Source organism: Ciconia boyciana, chromosome 8 (genome assembly GCF_034638445.1).
Source record: "Ciconia boyciana chromosome 8, ASM3463844v1, whole genome shotgun sequence".
NCBI classification, from domain to species: domain Eukaryota; kingdom Metazoa; phylum Chordata; class Aves; order Ciconiiformes; family Ciconiidae; genus Ciconia; species Ciconia boyciana.
In genome coordinates, this window is record NC_132941.1 from 50,895,241 (window position 1) to 50,912,095 (window position 16,855).

The window sequence follows — 16,855 nt, forward strand, 5'->3', positions numbered from 1 at the left end:
AGAGCTCCAAGGCTGATCCCCGTCCTGAGAGTGCGGCCCAGGGCTGGAGCCAGCCCCGGGAGATGCTGGCTGCCCCCAGCCTGCCCCCAGCTCTCCGGGGGCCCAGCAGCGCCCCGGCCCCGGGACAGAGAGCCCTTTCAGCCCGGGAGTGACGAAGCCAATAGGAATGCAGCTCCGTCCTGTCCCCATCACGTCCCTGCGGCCACACAGCCCTGGGGACCTGGCCTCCCTCTGCACTGCCAGGCCACGGGAGCTGCCCGCACCCAGCACCCAGATGAGCACCAGGCTGTGCCCCATCTCTGGAGGGGGCAGTGGGGCTGGGGACGGCCCCCGTCCCCAAGGGCAGAGGTTTAAGCCTCTTGACCAGGAGCAGTGGCTCAGCACCGGGGAGCCTGCCCGTGACCCCAGAGCACACCAGGATGTTGTGACCACAGCCAGAGGCTCCAGGCAGGGAGACCCCAGGGTGCAGGGCTGCAGAGCCGGGTGTGATCTCAGCTCAGACCCCGTCCCCAGCAGGTCCCAGCCCCAGCACAAAGCCCCAGATACCCGGTGAGCGCCAATGTTGCTTTATTTGGAAGATGAATCCATAGGCACCAGAGAGAGGGCTGGAGAGGGACAGAGCCGGCATGACAGGCAAGGCTGCAGAAAGACGGGGAAAGGCACTTGTGGTGGCAGAAACTCTGCTGGGCATCTCGGGCAGCCTGGGCCAGGGGCTGCACCGGGGCAGGCGGTGTCGGGGACCAGCCCTGACACAGGGTAGGGACAGCACGTCCCACCCAGGGAAGGGGTAGATGGCCTGGGGGCTGGCAGGGCCCCCGAGCGTGAGGGGGGATCGGCTGGGACAGCACCTCACGATGGAAGCAACGATCCAACGCCAGCCCCGGACCTCTCCAAGCCCCAGGGGGATCACGGCTGCTGCTCTCCACCCCAAAAAAGGCACCAGGGAACCTCAGAGCCCGTGGCCAGCTGCTGGGGACATCCGTCCCACCGATCCGAGCCCACGCAGAGACTGGGGCAGACCCTCCCTCACACCAGGAGCAATGGCGAGGACCTGCCCCCAGGCAGGGCAAGGAGGGCTTTGTGGCAGGGCAGCTCTGGTGCGGTGCTCCTCCAAAAATTCCCAGTCTCTGGCTGCCCGTTGCTCCAGTTAGCCCTACACGGCCTCCTCAGGGCTTGGCTGTGGAGGCTGATCCAGGGCTGGGCTGGCCCCACTGCAGCGTCCTCTTCTCCTGTTCCCCAAGACAGGCTGTGTCCCCGCAATGCCTGGCCCCAGCTCCCCTGCGGCCACGGCGCCAGCGGCAGCCCAGCACCGCCATGCTGCCAAGCTCAGCCTTCCCCTCTGCCTCGCCACAGTCTCCGGGCAGCACAGGGCCCCGAGATGGAGCTGGAGAGCCCCAAGATGAGAGTTTTTCAGGATGATAAATCAAGCACTACAGAGCCAGGCAGGGCTGCGGGCTGGTCTCCAGCACTGCCGGTGAGGCCGTGCCTGTCCCTGTCGGAGCAGCCAGGCCCCGGGGTAGGCTCGGTGGCTCTGGGTAGCTCAGAGCCACAAACCTCGCTGCAGGAGGGCAGGGGGAAAGAATGACCCGGCGCCCCGCTCACTTCAACCCCAGGGGCACCTGGCCCCATCCCAGGACAGGACGAACCGCAAGGCTGGAGGAATTTAGCCCCTGCCCAGGGTCACAGGACCAGGCTGTGGCCCCACTCGCCCTTCCCCTCGCCCCGCAGCAATGGAGGAAGTGGGCTCAGCCCCCAAACAGAACAGCGTGTCCGGGGGGCCGGGGTGACGCCGGGTCAGGCTGTGCGGGACCTGGGTGTCTCCACACCCCCAGAACGCAGGGCAGGGAGGGGCTGAGCCCCGCGGGGCTCCGGCAAGACAGCGAACGTGTTCAGGCCAGACAGGAGGAGGGGCCCAGGCTGGGGAAGCTGAGATCAGAGCCTCCGTTAGGGAACTGCGGAAGCGCCGAGCAGTTGAGAACGGCAGGAGGGGGGGTGCCAGCGGGTCGCGGGGGGGGGTTATGCCCACCCAACCCCACTATGCACCGCTGCCCCCTGCTCAGCTCCCCCAGGCCAGTCCCCCTCCGCCCCAGGGACAGGTCGGCACCCACCTGAGCACGCAGCATCTGGAAGGCCGGGGGCAGGGGAGCTGGGCAGGGGCCGTGGGGGGCTCCCAGAAATTGGGGTCCCTCTTAGGGGCTCTCCGCTTGGTCCTTCCACTTGCCATAGCCTACATCTGCCCAGGGGTGGGAGAGGGGCCTGTGCAGTGGCTGGGTGTCCATGCTGTCTCGGCGGGATGCAGGGGAAGCCATGCTCGGGGAAGGCCTCTGTCTGTCCATCCGTCTGCGCAGGAGTCTCCGGAGGAAGCACGGTGCAGTCAGCCAGGAGGGGATGGGGCGGCAGGGTCACTTTGTCCCAAAGCAGGGCCGCGCTCTGTCCGTGGGCGAGGAGAAGGGGAGCTGAGTGCTGCGGGGTCTCAGATGATGTCGCGCTGGTCCCGGCAGCGCCGTGACAGGCAGTAGAGCCCAGAGAAGAGGTACAGGCAGGCAGCGATGCCCCCGCAGATGGAGGCGCTCAGGTAGGCACCGTAGAGGCAGTGCTGGCTGTAGCCCGGCAGGTTGCAATAGCTTCTCCGCCCGGCCTTGTAGCCCATGATGCCGGTGGCGGCCGCGTAGAGCCCCACGCCCAGCGCCAGGTCGTGCACCAGGTTGGTGAGGAGCCAGCGGGAGCCCAGCCAGGGCACCAGCGCCCAGCGCCCCAGCAGGCTGAGCCCGAAGAGGGCCAGGGTGAGGAGCCAGACCAGGACGGCGGCGAAGAGGGCGAAGTGGGCCGCCCCCTCGTACTTGTGAGCCGCCACCGTCACCCAGAAGGCAGCGCCCAGCGCCAGCTGCCCCAGGCGCAGCAGGCCCAGCGGGCTCTGCAGGTAGGCGCGGTGGAGGCTGAGGGAGCCGCGGGCTGGCGGCCCCGGCGGCCCCGGGGGCGGCGGCACCGCCGGGGGAGCCGTGCGGGCCATGGCGGGTCCCTGCCTGCTCCGGCGCGGCTCGGGCGGGACTCAGGGCCCCGGCAGCGACTTCTTCCCCCAGCTGCTGCCAAACATCTGGCGCCTAACGGTCGTCCCCGCGCGGGGCCTCTCTCCTCCCCGCCCCGCCTCCGCGCCCCGCCGCGCCTCCCGCCGGCCCACCGGACACCCGCGGGCCGCCGCGGATGCCTGCCGCCGCCGTCGGGCGGGAGCCGCCGCGCCCCTCCCGTCCCGCCGCCGCGGGGGTGGCCGCGCCTCGGGGCGCGGGAGGCGGCGGCAGGAGGCGGCGGGAGGCGGCGGGGCGGCCGATGCCGGCGGCGGGGGCGGGGGGGGGCGGGGGGGAACGCACCGGGACCCTGCGCGGGGGCCGGCGGGGGGCGCGCGCCGGGGCTCCCCTCTACGTCACCCGGGATTCCCCCTCAGTGTGACGCGTGCCGGGGCTCCGCCCGGGGTCGGGGCCGCGCCCCCCCGCCTACTGACGTCATTTGCGCCACGTGTCCCCTCTCCGGGAGGCGGTGCGGACTCGCCCCTCGGCGCCGATTGGCCCTGGCAGCGGGAGACGGGCGCGGATTGGCGGCGTGGCGCGGGGCGGGGCGGGGCAGCGGCGGGTGAATGAACGGGGCGCGCGGCGCGGGGCAGCGGCGGGACCCCGGTGCGGCGGCGCGGAGCGGCCCCGGGAGCGCAGCGGACACCCGGCGGACCCGCGCCGGCCGCCACCGCCAGGTCTGTGCCAGGGGCCGGCGGCGGCAAAGTGGGTCACGGCGGGGCCCAGCGCCCCGGGCACCGGCGGGGCGGGACCGGACCTGCGTGCACCGGCCCGAGCCGGGCGCCTCCCGCGTTCCCGGGCGGCCCCGCCCGCGCGGCTGGCCGGCTGCCCGGCGCCCCGGCTCGCCCTCTCCCTGCGGCCGCGGCGCGTCCTTCCCCTGCCGCCCGCCCTTCCTCACCGGGCGTCTGCGCCGGATCCCGGGGGAGGCGGGCCGGGCCGGGCGGCGGGAGCGGCGCGGAGCCTGACGCCGTCTCCCCGGTGCCCGCAGCGGCCGGGGCCATGGGCACGCCGGCCTCGGTGGTGAGCGATCCTCCGGGGCGGACGGCGCCCGCAGCCCGCAGCCGCAAGCGGGCCTCGGCCAACATCTTCCAGGGCGTGGGGCTGCCGGAGCTGCGGAGCCTGTTCCGGAGCGGCGGGGCCGAGCGGCCCGAGGAGCGCGCCCGCCTCGTCTGGCGGTACGCGGGCCAGCGGCGCATGGCGCGGGCCCTGCGGCGGCTCCGGCGGCGGCGGCCGGCCCAGCCCGGCGGCGGGATGGCAGCCCTGCGGCGCTTCGGCCGCCTGCGGTAGGTGCGGGCCGGGGCGGCGGGGGAACCGGGGAAGCGCGGCTGGGCCGCGCCGCTAACACACACCTCTTCCCCGCAGGATCGCGGAGAAGGATCCGGAGGGCGGGCGTGGGGCCGAGGCGCCCTCGGGGTCCGTGTAGCAGTGCTGAGCGGCCGGGCCGCGGAGGAGCAGGGCTGCTGGACAGGAGGTGCTGCACCAGGCGGGCTCTCCGAGGACACTACGTGTACTGGGCAGGGTGCAATGGTTAATAAAAGGCGGACAGTGGTGGCTGTGTGAGGCTCTGGCTGTGTCCTGACAACCCCTGGCCTTCCCCCAGGGCAGCAGGACCTTGGTCCAGGCCATTGTACTGGACCCAGTGCAAGGGGAACAGCCCCGAGCTGCCCTAGGGTGCTGCAGAGACCCAGAGGCAGCCGGCTGAACAGCAGCTCTGTTATTCAGACGGTTGCATGGTTTAAATACATTACATACATTTCTACAGTGCATTAGAACAATACATTTTGGGTCAGTCAGCGATGGAGCTGGGCCTGGCCAGGGAGCTGGAGTCGCACTGCTGCCTGCCCCGTGCTTGCACAGCCAGTGCTGAGCCCTCTCCCCGCGCAGGAGGCAAGGGAGCTGCTCTCCCCTCCCAGGCTCCAGCAGCAGAGCCCCAACCTGCCTTCATTCCCCCCCACCCCCCAAAGATGGGCTAACAGGACAGCGAGACCCAACACCGGCTTCCCCCAGCAGCAGGAGAAGCCGCAGCTCAAGGCAAGCGGATGCAGGCAGCAGCCCTGGTAACCGTTTTATACAACACAAGCTCAGCAGCTTCTGGGGAGAGAGGAGCTCGCTGCCTCACCCACCCACAGCAGGCCTGCGAGATTGTCAGCACCAGGGCAGCCAAGGAGCCCATGCTGGCCCCCCCCGTGCTCCTCTTGGGCCTCCTACCCATGCAGCAGAAGAGCCCCTCCAGCCCTTCCCCAGCAGCCCCCCACCCCTCGAGGGGGCCCTAGGCACAGACAAGGCTGGCACCATGCTGGCTGCACAGCAGCCAGGGAGCTTGCTGGGAGCAGGGGCAAAAGCCAAGCAAGAGCAGCCATGGAGACCTGGCAGGAGGGACAGACTGGGGCAGCAGAGGGGGAGAGGGTGCTCGCACCCACGCTCAGCCCTCTCTAACTGGGGGGCGGCTCCCACGGGGGGGGGGGGGAGGGCACTAAGCTAAAGCCCCTCCCAGAGCCACCTGCTATTCACAAGGACAAGCCAGCACCTCTTTCCCCTTAGTGTCTAACTGCACCCAAGCCAGCCCCGTGAGTTGTCCCTCATACGTCCCCTCCTCAAGCCCTCAGCCAGAGAACAGCCGTTCATTGTGGTCCCTGCTGTGCCAGCCGGCAGCAGGAACTCCCCCTGAGGAAAGCAGCGTGCACGGGGTTGGGGCAGAGGAGGGACAGTGGAGGAGTACAGCACACCCTCGGGGAAAGGGAGGGGGTATAACCCGCTACAGGCCTTCCCAGCCCAGCAGCCAGCACGGCGGGGGAAAAAAAAGGGCCAGTGGCTGGTGTAAAGGGCTGGACAGATCCTGGCCCGGGCAGCCTGCTCATCCCAGCCCCAAGCAGGGGTGCTCAGAACCGCATGCAGGCCAAGGAAGGGAGGCAGGGGCAGGGTCCCAGCCATGCCATGGCTCCCAGCAGATTCCCACACCTCCCCCTGGGTTCTGCCCCAGGCAGGGCACCGAGCTCTGACAGAGCTGGGGAGGGACCATGCCCGACCTGCCTGGCTCCTCCAGTTCAGCTGCAGGTTCCTCCAGCCGCACCTGCTCGCTCTACCCAGAAGGTTGAGTCCCAGCCACAGGAGCCGGCGGTGGCCCAGCTCCTCTCGCAGTGCTAGTCCGAGGCCGCCAAGCCCTGCCCACAGCTCCCACAGCTACCACCATGAGAAGAAAGGCTTCCGGCTCTGGAAGCTCTGCGTGTAGGACTCGCTGGCAGTGCGCTGGTGGGAACGTGCCGTTTCCACAATCACAGGTGGCATCTGAACCAGGTGCAGGGGGCTCTTCCCATCTTTCAGCGCCTGAGTCAGGTTCAGGATCTGTATGGCACAACAGAGCAAAGCCTGAGCTGCCCCACCGGAGCAACAGAGAGCATCCACCCCAGCACCCTTCCTGCCACACAGGCAGGACAAGGCTCCACACCTCACCCATCTGCCTTCCCTACGCACAGCTTACCTGGCCTCTCATGACAGCAATCTGCTTGTGAAACTGTCCCCTGTCAAAGCCAGGGTCCTTCTGCAAGAGAGAGAGCAGAGAACACAGTGGGATCTACCCACTGCCTCATCCTGTACAAGAGATGCCTACTTCCCAAGCAAGCCTCTCTCCTCCTGTCCCATGGGTTTGCTCCTTCTCCCCACACTGAATCTTCAGCTCCTGGCAGAGGGATAACCCTGCTATGCCTCTGCCCAGAAACACTGTCAGGAGCTTGGCCACCTTTCTGTCCCCTGCAGCCTTGACAGGGAGCTCCCCAACACCACCCCTGCTTTTCTTCCTCCCAAGCCATCCTCACTCACTCTCCCAGTTCACCTTGAAGAGCTCATACAGATCTTCCTCCAGGTCCTTGACAAAGTTGGGGTCCGAGATCTTGGGAAGAATCAGGTCCTTGATCTCCTGTGAAAAGGGGATTTTGGCCTGGGGTAGCCATGCCCAGTAGAAAGGATCTGTGGGAGGAAGCAGGAGACATTAGAGCTGGGGAAGGCAAACGATGGTGCCACACGCCCCTGGGTACCAGATCACCTGTGTCTGGGACACAGGGTCCAGCACCCGCTTCCTATAGCCTCTGCTGAGGTGGAGCTGCCCATGAACCCAGAAGGTTTGCAGAGGGACACCCCTTGCCCTCTCCTCTCCAGCCCTTGAGGAGGATGCCTGAGTGCAGTTGTATGGCTCGCCAGGCTGCCCTGGCACAGCCCGAGGGACTCACATGCTCTCCAGGAGTCTGGGTGTTTCAAGGGAAACGCTAAACCGTTGTCTATAGCAGCCAGCTTGATGATGGGCTCCTTCACCACCACCCAGTCGCTGTCCTGGAAGGAAGTGGAGCATGTCACAAGGAGGCCCCCCCAGCAGGAACAGTCCCTCTCCCACTCCCTGCAGCCCCCTTGCCAGGATCTTTGCCCTGACTACCACAGAGGCACAGCAGCCTCTCGCCCGTAGCATGGCCCCTTGCCCACAGGGAAACACTGTCTGCTTCAGGTGGGAGGGGGACAAAGCTGCTCCCCACCCCCCAGGCCTCACCCCAAAGATGCACAGGTCCAGCAACACCAGTTTCCCCCAAAGAGCCCAGCTGCATCCTCACAAAGTCCCACTAGGCCACAAATCACCAATGCAGAGGGCAGCGAAAGGCCTAGGAGACAAGATCAGGCCTCCACACACTCAGAAACCCAAGCCAGCTGGGAAATCCCCCGCCTGCCTGCTTGCAGGAGCGAAGTCCCCCGCAGAGCCCCTGCCCAGGAAGAGATGCTCACCCGCACGCCTGCGCTGTCCAGGGGACAGTCGTACTTGATGAGCCAGTTGTCATTGCCCCGATCTGCAGGGAGATAAAACCAGCTGTGCCAGCGCCAGGGCATGCCTGCACCACGCCAGGCAGATCGCTCCTCCTCTGACCCAGAAGTGAGACAGACCACTTTTAGGCCCAAACTCTACCCCAGAGCCCTCGAGTTTGCTGCAGGCCTGGGAAGCCACATCAATCCCCACACAACCAGCCCTGAAGACTGGAGAGGTCCACATATCCCCAGCTTGCAAGAGAAAGGTCAGCCTGCAAGCCTCGGAGTGCTAAACCAACCCCTTCCAGCCTGGCAGGAACTCAGAAGCCCAGCATGAGATGGGATATAGGGGCACAGTCAGGTGCTGGATCTCCGGATGTCCCTGGATCCTCACAGCTGGCAAACTTTCACCCCAGCACCATGCCAGATCCAGATCTCCTAGAACACAGGCCAGCAGCCAGAGCATGGCCACAGTGGCAGGCAGGCACAGCAGCTGTGCTCTACCCAGAGGCAGCTGCCACCTGGCAGCAACCAAGTGGCATTGAGAGGAGTTTTGGGTGCCAGGAAGGGATGCCAGGCCCCTGCCCTGCTCCCCTTTCTCCAGCTGGCAGGACATGAAGGAGCAGGTAGCATCCCGTGCCAGGCCACGGCCCTACCTGTGTTCCTGATGATGTAGTCCAGCACCACCAGCCGCTCAAACTGCAGCAGGAGCTGCCGGTTGGTGTTCTCCGGGAGCGGCTCAGCTTCAAACCGCCGCAGCCAGTAATCAGCATCCTTGTAGCCTTCCACAAAGAGCTGGAAGGAGCCCACCTGAAGCAAGGACAGGCTGCATTACAGGAGGCCACAGAGGATGGAGAAGCGGCAACAGACGGGCGCAGAGGCCGGCAGGCCTACCTTGGGCGGCAGACCAATGCGGTTGAAGCGCTGGCCGACTTTCGGCACCTTCTCCAGGGCCAGCCTCTTTCCTCGGGACTTTACCCTGTCAATGGCACTGTAGTTAAAGGTCTCGCTGGCCAGATACACCACCTGGAGGGACAGGAGCGCAGACGTCAGCAGGGGCACCTGGCAATTGTCACAGGACCAGCTGATAAAACCAAGACACAGCATTTCCCATGGCTCTGCCCAGCATGAGGATCCCCACAGCTTGAGCAGGAGCAGTCCCAGTCCAGAGCTCTCAACACAACATCTCCAAGGTCAGCAGTGCCACAAGACAAGGCACAAGCAGAACTGTGCAGAAGCAGATGAAAGCCTCCCCGGGACGAGATCCCCTCACCTTCGTGCGGGGAACAATGTTGAGTTCCAGTTTCTGGTCCACCAGGCTGGCACCCGCCTCCGAGAGGTAGCCCTGGTTGAGGACAAGGCAGTCTCTCCCAAAGCAGCATGGGCAGCACAACTTCTGCAGCCACTTGGTCCACTTGGGGTTCAGCTGCCCATACGGCTCCTCGTTCTTGGGCTTGAAGACGCCAATGATTTTCTGTGAGTGGGAGAGAGGAGGCTGACTCAAGGCAGTTGGCAGAGTCAGGACATTTCCCCCTGAGCCAGCCCATGATGGGGACACTCAGGAATTGGCCCAGAACAGCCCCTCACCTGGGCAATAACCAGCTCCTGGGACGAGGCAGACCCTGCAGCTCCCAGGAGGGAGGCAGGCAGGCAGGGGCTGGAAGGGACCCTTCCCCAGCCAGTGCCCCGTCCCACGAGAGCAGGGTGCTGCCTGAAGACCTTCATTACCCAGCTCACACACCTGGAAATGACCCTCCTTGTCCCAAAAGACACCGTGATGATGCTGTCCCTGGTAAACATCCCAGCCCTATCCCAGAGACCTTTGTATGGCTGGGGAGAGCTACCGCTCACTGCTTACTCATTATGACCATGCAGGAGAGGGAGGGGGATAGTGATCCCTGACCTGGCTCCAAAATCCATTGAACAGAGCTGATCCCAAACTGACCAGAGGAAATGGGACCAGAACAGCCAAGCAGCTGGAGGACACCTGAGGAGCTCAGGGCTCTCTGCTGGGGGTCCAGCTACAGACAGCAGAAGGGCTGGCTCTCTGGGTACGCTGTGGGCAAGAGGGCACAGACAGCTCCAAACTGGCCACCAGCTGGTACCAGCAACACCCCCAGCCCCTCAATCCAGCCTCACACACATTGACCCAACAGCGGGGGACAGCAGCACAGGTACCCCACCACTGCAGAGGGCACAGAAGCCTCATGCGACGTGCTGCGCCATCACTAAGCCAGCGTTGCCAAGCCACACAGCTGAGACAAGGGCTAGGGCAGGAGCAAGGCCACCTGCCCCCGTGGGCCAGGGATCCCTGGGGGGCTGCGCAGCAGCTCCGGGCTGGCAGCCCCTGCTCTGGGGTGACTCAGCAGCACACGCAACCAGCCCTCCTCCCCACAGCTGGTGCTGGCCCCGGCCTGAGTGGGTGGAACTTCCCCAAGCCGAGCTCCTGCCACAATGTGGAAGTGGAACATGAGACCCAGCACCTCAGCAGGGGACCCCAGTGCAATCTCAGTGTGCCAGGGGCCAGAAGCCAGGCCAGGCCAGGCAGGAGCAAGGTTTTGTTCACCAGGGAGAGGGAGAGGAAGGGTTTGAGGGAACAGGACCACTTCAGCCATCCCCAGATCACACTGAGGAGCCACTTCCCCTAAGCAGGCAGGAAGGCAATCCCCTCATCAGCCCCACGTGAAAGCACACGATTGCCAACACGTCCTTGGATATGAGCCTGCAAGAGGCTTGTTGGGAGTTCTGGCAGCACAGAGCCCTGTGCTCCATGGAGCCAGTCCAGTAGAGCAAAGCCCAGCTGGTCAGGGACAGTGCTGGAGCAGAGGCCAGAGGCCTGGCAGCACAGTGTCTCCTTCCAGACAGACCTGTGCCGAGAGCAGCACTGGCAGGGAAAACAGGTCTGCCTGGTGCCAGCAGCAAGGCAGAGGGAGCCAGGCCAGCCCGGAGACGCAGCCAGCAGTTGGGGTAACCACAGCCACCGGGGCTGGGGAAGCATATCCCTGCTGGGACAGCTCGGGCCCCAGCAGCCCAGAAGGAAGCAGGCACAAGAGAAAAGTTTTTCCCCCCCGATGCCCTCAGCCCCTGCCCACAACAGTAGCGCACTGTGCTCTCTCCTGTGCCTGCAGCGGGGAGGTTTTGGTGACCCTGGGCAGCAAGCCACAGAAATCAGACACACACCACATTCGCTGAAAGCAGGGCAGTCCAGGGGACCTGCCAGGTGATACGGACAGGGCTACACAGACTTTGGCTCCTCACATGCATCCTCCAGCAGCGCTCACTGAGCTCTGGTCTCCTATGGCAGTGACACGACATCTCGTATTGGGCAACAAGAGGGATCAGGAGAGCAGCAGGGCTGTGGCAGGAGGAAGTGTGTGTTGCCCCACAGCCTGCCAGCTCAGCTGGGACCCACGTGCCACAGCTCCCAGGAGCCAGGCTCCACCTGGGGCAGGAAAAGTAGGGCACACCAGAGACCAGCAAGCCTAGTCCTGTTTCCCAGGAAGCATCCCAGCACACACGCGACGAGGGAGTCACGGGAAGCGGCAACAGCTCACGTAATTGGGCTGGGTGCTGCAGGTCACAAGACAAGCCACCCTGTGCTGTGTGCACATCCAGTCAGTGGCGTGGAGACGGCTGCCACACAGCTGACCAGATCTATAGGGGACTAGCTATATGCCAAGGACTTTGCCTTGATTGTATCGGCCGTGCAACCGCAGAGGAGACCTCTCGCTCCAGTCTCACAGGCCAAAAACCAGCTCAGCGCTCAGAGTCGCAGCCCTAAGGCTGGAGTCACTGCGGTCAGGAGAAGCTGACCGTGCTCAGGAGATGCTGATGCACAGGCCCAGGGGAGAGGGTGACCCTTCCTCTCCGGGCAGGAGAGCCACAGAAGAGGCTGAAGCAGCACTGGGACACAGCCGCCCCCCACTCTTGCTGCTGGTCCCACTGCGCTTCTCCCCGGGGAAGCCCAGGGCGGCTCCAGCCGCTCCCCCCAGCCCCACAAGGCCGGTCACCCCCGGGCCAGCATCACCAGTTCCCCGGGAGCGCCCTCCTCCCGGCCAGCGCCGCTCAGCCCGCAGGCCGCGGCGGCCGCTCCCGGGACGGACTCACGGGGCAGGGGCCGGCTCACCCCGTGCGGGTCCTTGACGAAGTAGCTGCCGCTGGAGCCCTGCGAGATGCGCTCGGGGAAGATGCCGCGCTCGCTGGCCAGCTCGGCCCGCCGCACCACCTCGGCGAACTCGGGGTCCTCGGGGAAGTCGTTACGCTCCCGCTGCGCCGCTGCCGCCGCCTGGGCCTGGGCCTGCGCCGCCGCCTGGGCCTGCGCCTGGGCCTGCGCCGCCGCGGCCGCCGGGCCCCGCGCCCCGCGCTCCAGCAGCGGCTGCCGCTCGCGGTCGCGGCCGCCGGGGGAGCCGGGAGGGGAAGGCGGCGGGGGCGCGGCGGGCGGGAGGGCGCGCACGGCACCCCCCGGCAGCCCGTAGTCGGGGGCCTGCGCCCGCTCCGGCGACACCAGCGGGCTCGTCTCGTCCATCGCGCCCGCCCGGCCCCGCCGCGCCGCCCGCGCCCGCCGCTTGCGCCCGCGTCACCGCGCCGCCACGCCCCATTGGCTGCTCCGCCCCCGCCCCGCCCCGCCCCGCCCCGGCGTTGCCGTGGGAACCGCGCCCGCCGCGGGGGCGGCTGCGGCCGTGGTGCCGGTTGAGGCGGGCCTGGAGGCCCCCACGCCTCGCACCGCTTGTCCGTGGGGGCCGGGGGGGGTCCGCTGGCCCCGCGCCCCCGCCGTGGGGGCTGGCGCCGGTGCCCCACACAAAGATGGCCGCTCGGGAGTGGCCGCGGCCCCCGCTGCCCTTCGCAAAGATGGCGGCAGGGCGGGGGCGCTGCCCCTCTGCCGACACGCCCGGGGAGGAGACCGCCTTGCCCCACACAAAGATGGCGGCCGGCGAGGGCGTGCTGCGAAGCTGGCCAATGAGCAGCCGCGTTGCTAGCGGTTGCTGTGGAGACAACCAACGACGGGCGGGGATGGACGCTGGCGGCGTGGCACCGCCCGGCGGGGCGGGGGGCTGGCAGGGGAGGTGGCCGTGCCACCGCCCCTCGGCGGGACCCCCGTGGGGAGCGGTGCGGGCGGCGAGCGCGGAGCCAGGTGAGCGCGGGCCGCGGGTCCCTGCGCCGCCCGCACCGCCCGCACCGCCCCTGGGCAGGCACCGGGCCTGCGGGCATCGCCACGGGTCCCCCGGTGGGGCGTGCGTGCACCGCCCGTCGGTGCGTGGACCCGGTGGGGCGTGCATGCATCAGCCGTGGGTGCATGGGCACAGCGAGGCGTGCATACATCAGCCGTGGGTGCATGGGCACAGCGGGGCGTGCATACATCAGCCGTGGGTGCATGGGCACAGCGGGGCGTGCATGCATCAGTCGTGAGTGCAACCACCACCCCTGGACACACTACCCAGGCGGGGTGTGCATGTGTCCCCCATGGGTGCGTGGCACGGGCAGGGTGTGCCTGCATTGCCCAGGGGTGCGTGGCCCAGCTGGGTCGTGGGCTCACAGTCGAGGTGTGCATGGCATCGCCCCTGCTTGCTGTGGCACTGTGCGTGCAGGGCTCCGGCGTGCGTGGGTGCCAGTGGGGGGACATCCAGCTGCTAGTCAGGCTGGGTTGCTCACGGGACAAACGCTGCCCGTTCCCTGGATTAAGTCGCAGGTCCAGGCACAGGCCGTGCTGGCGGCAGGAGCCCTCCCCTGCAGCAGGCACTAAGTGCCTGCGACAGCACCCTCTCCTCCTCCTGGTACCGCCGGAGGTATCCCCAGAGGTGCTGGGCAGGCTGCAGGCTGGGCAGCCAGCGCTGAGCTTCTGGTCTCTGCCATCAGCAGAGAGCACTGTTCAGTCGCTGCTCGGCTTGGCTGGGGGCCATTTCTCCTCTGGACACAAGGCCCTTGCAAGTTCCCTGTGGTGCTCCCGGGTGCTGTGTCTGCCCGGTTAGCATGGCTCAGCACCCATCTCTCCAGGGATGCGCAGGCTGGTGCAAGCAGGAATACCCCCTTTTGAAGCGGGGAGCCCCTTCCCATCACAGGCGCTGCCTGAGCTACACTGGGAGCCACCGGAGAGGCAGTGCCCAGCCTGCCTGTGGGGCCAGCTCCATGCTGGTGCCTTCCCCAGGTGCTGGGGAGAGCTGTGCTGTGCAGCAGCTGCTCTGGGGGTGTGCAGGGCTCCGGGGACTGCTTGCTGTCAGCAGGCAGGTTTGCAAACCCTTGGTAGCTGAGCAAGGCCCTGGAGCCCCAGGGTCCTCTCTCCACTGTCCCTCTTAGGAAGAGCGGCTGCTCCATCCCTGGGGGGTGAGCCAGGTCTGCCCGTCCTCTACGCTGGAGCTGGAAACCCCACAAGCTCTCTGCTCCCTCCCCTGAAGAGCTGGCACTGAGCGCAACCCAGCAAGCCTCCCCTCTCCAAATGTGTATTTCTCCTCTCCAAATGCCCTGGCCTGAGCCCGCCGCAGTGCAGGACCCCCTCGGGTCCCACTGGGGAGCCATGCTGGAGGCAACCAGCTCCTACTGGGCTCCTCTTCCTGCTGCACACTCACGTTTCACAGGGCTGTGACCCCCGTGGGCTCACATCACCCCGAGCCCTGCAGCAGGGCAGACAGCAACCCGAACCTGGTGGCTGGGGTTTCAGAGGCAGGGCAGGGCAGCTGAGCTCCTGGGGTCACCTCCTCATCTGCGGTGTGCCCCAGCAGAGCCATCTCCGGGGCAGACGCATGCCTCTCCATGAGCCGAGGGGAGGTGGGGGCTCTGGGTGAGCCTGCCTGTTCCCCGCCACGCAGCAGCCACCCTCCGCACCTCTCCCTGCCAGCTCTTGCCCTGTGCTGCTGGAGGCTGTTGCCATGACCCTCACCAAAGGCTCCTTCACCTACTCCAATGGGGAGGAGTATCGCGGCGAGTGGAAAGAAGGTGAGACGGGGCGGGAGGGGATGGCACTGCCTGCGCCGGGGGCCGAGCAGCCCCTGCGTCCCTGCCCAGCACCGCACTGGGGCAGGTCCTGCCTCCGTCCATCCAGCACTGCCCATTTCTGCCCTCGCCTAGGTCGCAGGCACGGCATCGGGCAGCTGACGTTTACCGACGGCACCGCTTACGTGGGGCACTTCGAGAATGGGCTCTTCCACGGCTGCGGTGTGCTCACCTTCCCCGACGGCTCCAGGTGAGCGTGGCACCCCCATGTACATCCCCCCCGGGCATCCCTGCTTGCCACAGGGAGCTGCTGCCTCAGGAGCTCCTCCCGTGCAGGTACGAGGGGGAGTTTGTGCAGGGCAAGTTCAACGGTGTCGGCGTCTTCACCCGCTGCGACAACATGACCTTTGAGGGCGAGTTCAAAGGCGGGCGCGTGTACGGCTTCGGTGAGTGCCCGGTGGCATGGTGCGGGCAGCCGCAGCCCCGTGCGGCCCCAGCTCAGCCCGGCCCCATCCGGCATCTCCCGCTCTGTCCCTCCAGCCCTGGCCCTGGTGTGTGCTGTTCCCTGCCCCGTCACTCCCAGCCCTTCCCTCCCCTCCCCAGGTCTCCTGACCTTCCCCGACGGCTCCCACGGGGTGCCCCGCAACGAGGGCTTCTTCGAGAACAACAAGCTGCTGCGGCGGGAGAAGTGCCCGGCCGTCATCCAGAGGGCCCAGGGTGCGTCCAAGTCTGCCCACAACCTGACAGCGTGACGGTGCCCCACGCCCCCCTCCCACTGCTGCGGGGACCCCCCACCGGGCACTGGCTGGCCCCGCCGTCCCCAGAGCAGGGAGGCAGCACTGCTGGGTGGCCCCCCTGCCCTCCGCTCGCTGGCTGCCCAGCCTTGGCAGGGCCGGGGGTCTGCGCCAAGCCCCCTTGCTGAACCCCTGCCAGTGGGGGGGACAGGGCCCCCTGCTCTCCACTCAAGTGCCCCGGGGCGGCCGTGGTGCCTTCTCTCTCTGGCTGTAGCCCTGGCACCCACCAGAGTAGCCCAGCCCTTCTGCCCCCTCGGGAAGGCTGCGGACCACCGGGGCTGCCAGCCCACCGTGGGGTGTGGAGCAGGGGTGTGCGGGCTGGGGCTGGGCCCCGACCCCACTGCCAGGGTGCCTTGGCCATGGGCTGCTGGCTGGACCACGCGCCCGCAGAGGGGCAGCTCCTGGCCCGCTTTGCTACCCTGGTCCCAAGGCAGGGTGGGCACCCCGGGCACCCCTTGGCCTGCGCCCTCAGCTCTGGGTGACCGGCCATGCCCCCACATGCCGGGGTGACACGGTGCCCCTTAAGGACCCAGTCCGCTCTCAGGGCTGGCCGATGGGCTGCGTCCCCCTCGTCCCTGTGCCAATCCATCCCACCCACTGCCTTGGGGACATCTGCAGCAGCGTCCCCACCAAGGGGGGCACCCAGCCTGGCCCATGTCTGCTGCACACGGGGAGGGCAGGAGCGATGGTGAGCAAGGAGCAGAGTCAGCCGGCGCCTGGGATGAGGGGCAGGAGCGGGGCTGCGTGGGGTGCCAGGTGTGGGGCAGGGGGTCTGGGCAGGGTGGGCAGGGATAGAGGCATGGCGAAGGGGTGGGCAGGGGGCACACGGCTCCCCGTCCTGCCCCCCGCACGCATCCTTCACCTCCGCCCTGCGTGCTCACCTTCACCCCCGGTGCAGTCTGGCTGGCCGTGGCATGGGGGTCCTGGCAGCCCTCGCAGCCTGGTGGCAGGCTGCAGGGGCCGTGCCCTCCCTGCCGGTCTCTGCCCGCACCGGTCCCGTGCCTTGCCGTGACCCTGCCTTGTGCTGCTGCCTGCACCGGCCTCAGCTGAGTAAACCACGTTGCCAAATGCCCAGGCCGTGTCTTTTTTGCCGGGAGCCGGGACTGGGCGGGGGGCTGCTTGCGCGGGCAGGACTGCAGACACAGAGTGGGGGCAGCAGGTTTATTCCCAGCTCATGGCGCAGGGATCCATCCCTTCCCACACGGGGACGGAGGGACCCAGGGGCCGGTGGGGATGCAGGGGTGGCCAGGGGGTGCTGGGTGTCCCCCCTACCCACTCTGCCCAGGGCAGCCC

General features: G+C 67.4%; 4 protein-coding genes across 8 annotated transcripts; 2 read left to right on the top strand and 2 right to left on the bottom strand.

Moving 5' to 3' along the window:
• Nucleotides 1-550: 550 nt before the first annotated feature.
• On the bottom strand, nucleotides 551-3,265 carry MARVELD1 (MARVEL domain containing 1). Its single transcript, XM_072869211.1, has one exon. It carries the CDS (start codon nucleotides 3,008-3,010, stop codon nucleotides 2,474-2,476), a length of 537 nt encoding a protein of 178 aa, XP_072725312.1. The 5' UTR covers nucleotides 3,011-3,265; the 3' UTR covers nucleotides 551-2,473.
• Nucleotides 3,266-3,602: 337 nt separating this feature from the next.
• Nucleotides 3,603-4,610, top strand: AVPI1 (arginine vasopressin induced 1). The gene is made up of 3 exons (XM_072869212.1): nucleotides 3,603-3,739; nucleotides 4,051-4,345; nucleotides 4,425-4,610. Exons 2-3 carry the CDS (start codon nucleotides 4,062-4,064, stop codon nucleotides 4,483-4,485), a joined length of 345 nt encoding a protein of 114 aa, XP_072725313.1. The 5' UTR covers nucleotides 3,603-3,739; nucleotides 4,051-4,061; the 3' UTR covers nucleotides 4,486-4,610.
• Nucleotides 4,611-4,761: 151 nt separating this feature from the next.
• Nucleotides 4,762-12,416, bottom strand: PI4K2A (phosphatidylinositol 4-kinase type 2 alpha). Its single transcript, XM_072869204.1, has 9 exons — nucleotides 11,971-12,416; nucleotides 9,118-9,318; nucleotides 8,739-8,870; nucleotides 8,501-8,654; nucleotides 7,827-7,888; nucleotides 7,286-7,385; nucleotides 6,892-7,025; nucleotides 6,541-6,600; nucleotides 4,762-6,404 (listed from the first exon to the last, which is right to left on the bottom strand). The coding sequence occupies exons 1-9, from the start codon at nucleotides 12,367-12,369 to the stop codon at nucleotides 6,243-6,245; spliced, it is 1,404 nt and encodes a 467-aa protein (XP_072725305.1). The 5' UTR covers nucleotides 12,370-12,416; the 3' UTR covers nucleotides 4,762-6,242.
• A 446-nt stretch (nucleotides 12,417-12,862) lies between these two features.
• Nucleotides 12,863-16,634, top strand: MORN4 (MORN repeat containing 4). Of its 5 annotated transcripts, none has more exons than XM_072869206.1 (5): nucleotides 12,863-12,975; nucleotides 14,674-14,771; nucleotides 14,904-15,018; nucleotides 15,105-15,214; nucleotides 15,372-16,634. In XM_072869206.1, the coding sequence occupies exons 2-5, from the start codon at nucleotides 14,705-14,707 to the stop codon at nucleotides 15,518-15,520; spliced, it is 441 nt and encodes a 146-aa protein (XP_072725307.1). In that variant the 5' UTR covers nucleotides 12,863-12,975; nucleotides 14,674-14,704; the 3' UTR covers nucleotides 15,521-16,634. The 5 variants fall into 5 exon arrangements, with proteins under 5 accessions (XP_072725307.1, XP_072725310.1, XP_072725306.1 ...); XM_072869209.1 differs by having other exon boundaries at nucleotides 12,866-12,975; nucleotides 14,645-14,771; XM_072869205.1 differs by having other exon boundaries at nucleotides 12,884-13,094; nucleotides 14,645-14,771.
• The last annotated feature ends 221 nt before the right edge of the window (nucleotides 16,635-16,855 follow it).

Excerpts from the sequence above, each read along its gene's own strand:
- MARVELD1 (XM_072869211.1), bottom strand. The coding sequence starts at position 3,010 with ATGGCCCGCACGGCTCCCCCGGCGGTGCCGCCGCCCCCGGGGCCGCCG.
- AVPI1 (XM_072869212.1), top strand. The coding sequence starts at position 4,062 with ATGGGCACGCCGGCCTCGGTGGTGAGCGATCCTCCGGGGCGGACGGCG. Across the intron at positions 4,346-4,424 it reads CGGCGCTTCGGCCGCCTGCG|GATCGCGGAGAAGGATCCGG; the intron begins GTAGGTGCGGGC and ends TCTTCCCCGCAG.
- PI4K2A (XM_072869204.1), bottom strand. The coding sequence starts at position 12,369 with ATGGACGAGACGAGCCCGCTGGTGTCGCCGGAGCGGGCGCAGGCCCCC. Across the intron at positions 7,889-8,500 it reads CTACATCATCAGGAACACAG|ATCGGGGCAATGACAACTGG; the intron begins GTAGGGCCGTGG and ends ATCTCCCTGCAG. Across the intron at positions 7,386-7,826 it reads TGGACAGCGCAGGCGTGCGG|GACAGCGACTGGGTGGTGGT; the intron begins GTGAGCATCTCT and ends ACTTCCTTCCAG.
- MORN4 (XM_072869206.1), top strand. The coding sequence starts at position 14,705 with ATGACCCTCACCAAAGGCTCCTTCACCTACTCCAATGGGGAGGAGTAT. Across the intron at positions 14,772-14,903 it reads TCGCGGCGAGTGGAAAGAAG|GTCGCAGGCACGGCATCGGG; the intron begins GTGAGACGGGGC and ends GCCCTCGCCTAG. Across the intron at positions 15,215-15,371 it reads CGGGCGCGTGTACGGCTTCG|GTCTCCTGACCTTCCCCGAC; the intron begins GTGAGTGCCCGG and ends TCCCCTCCCCAG.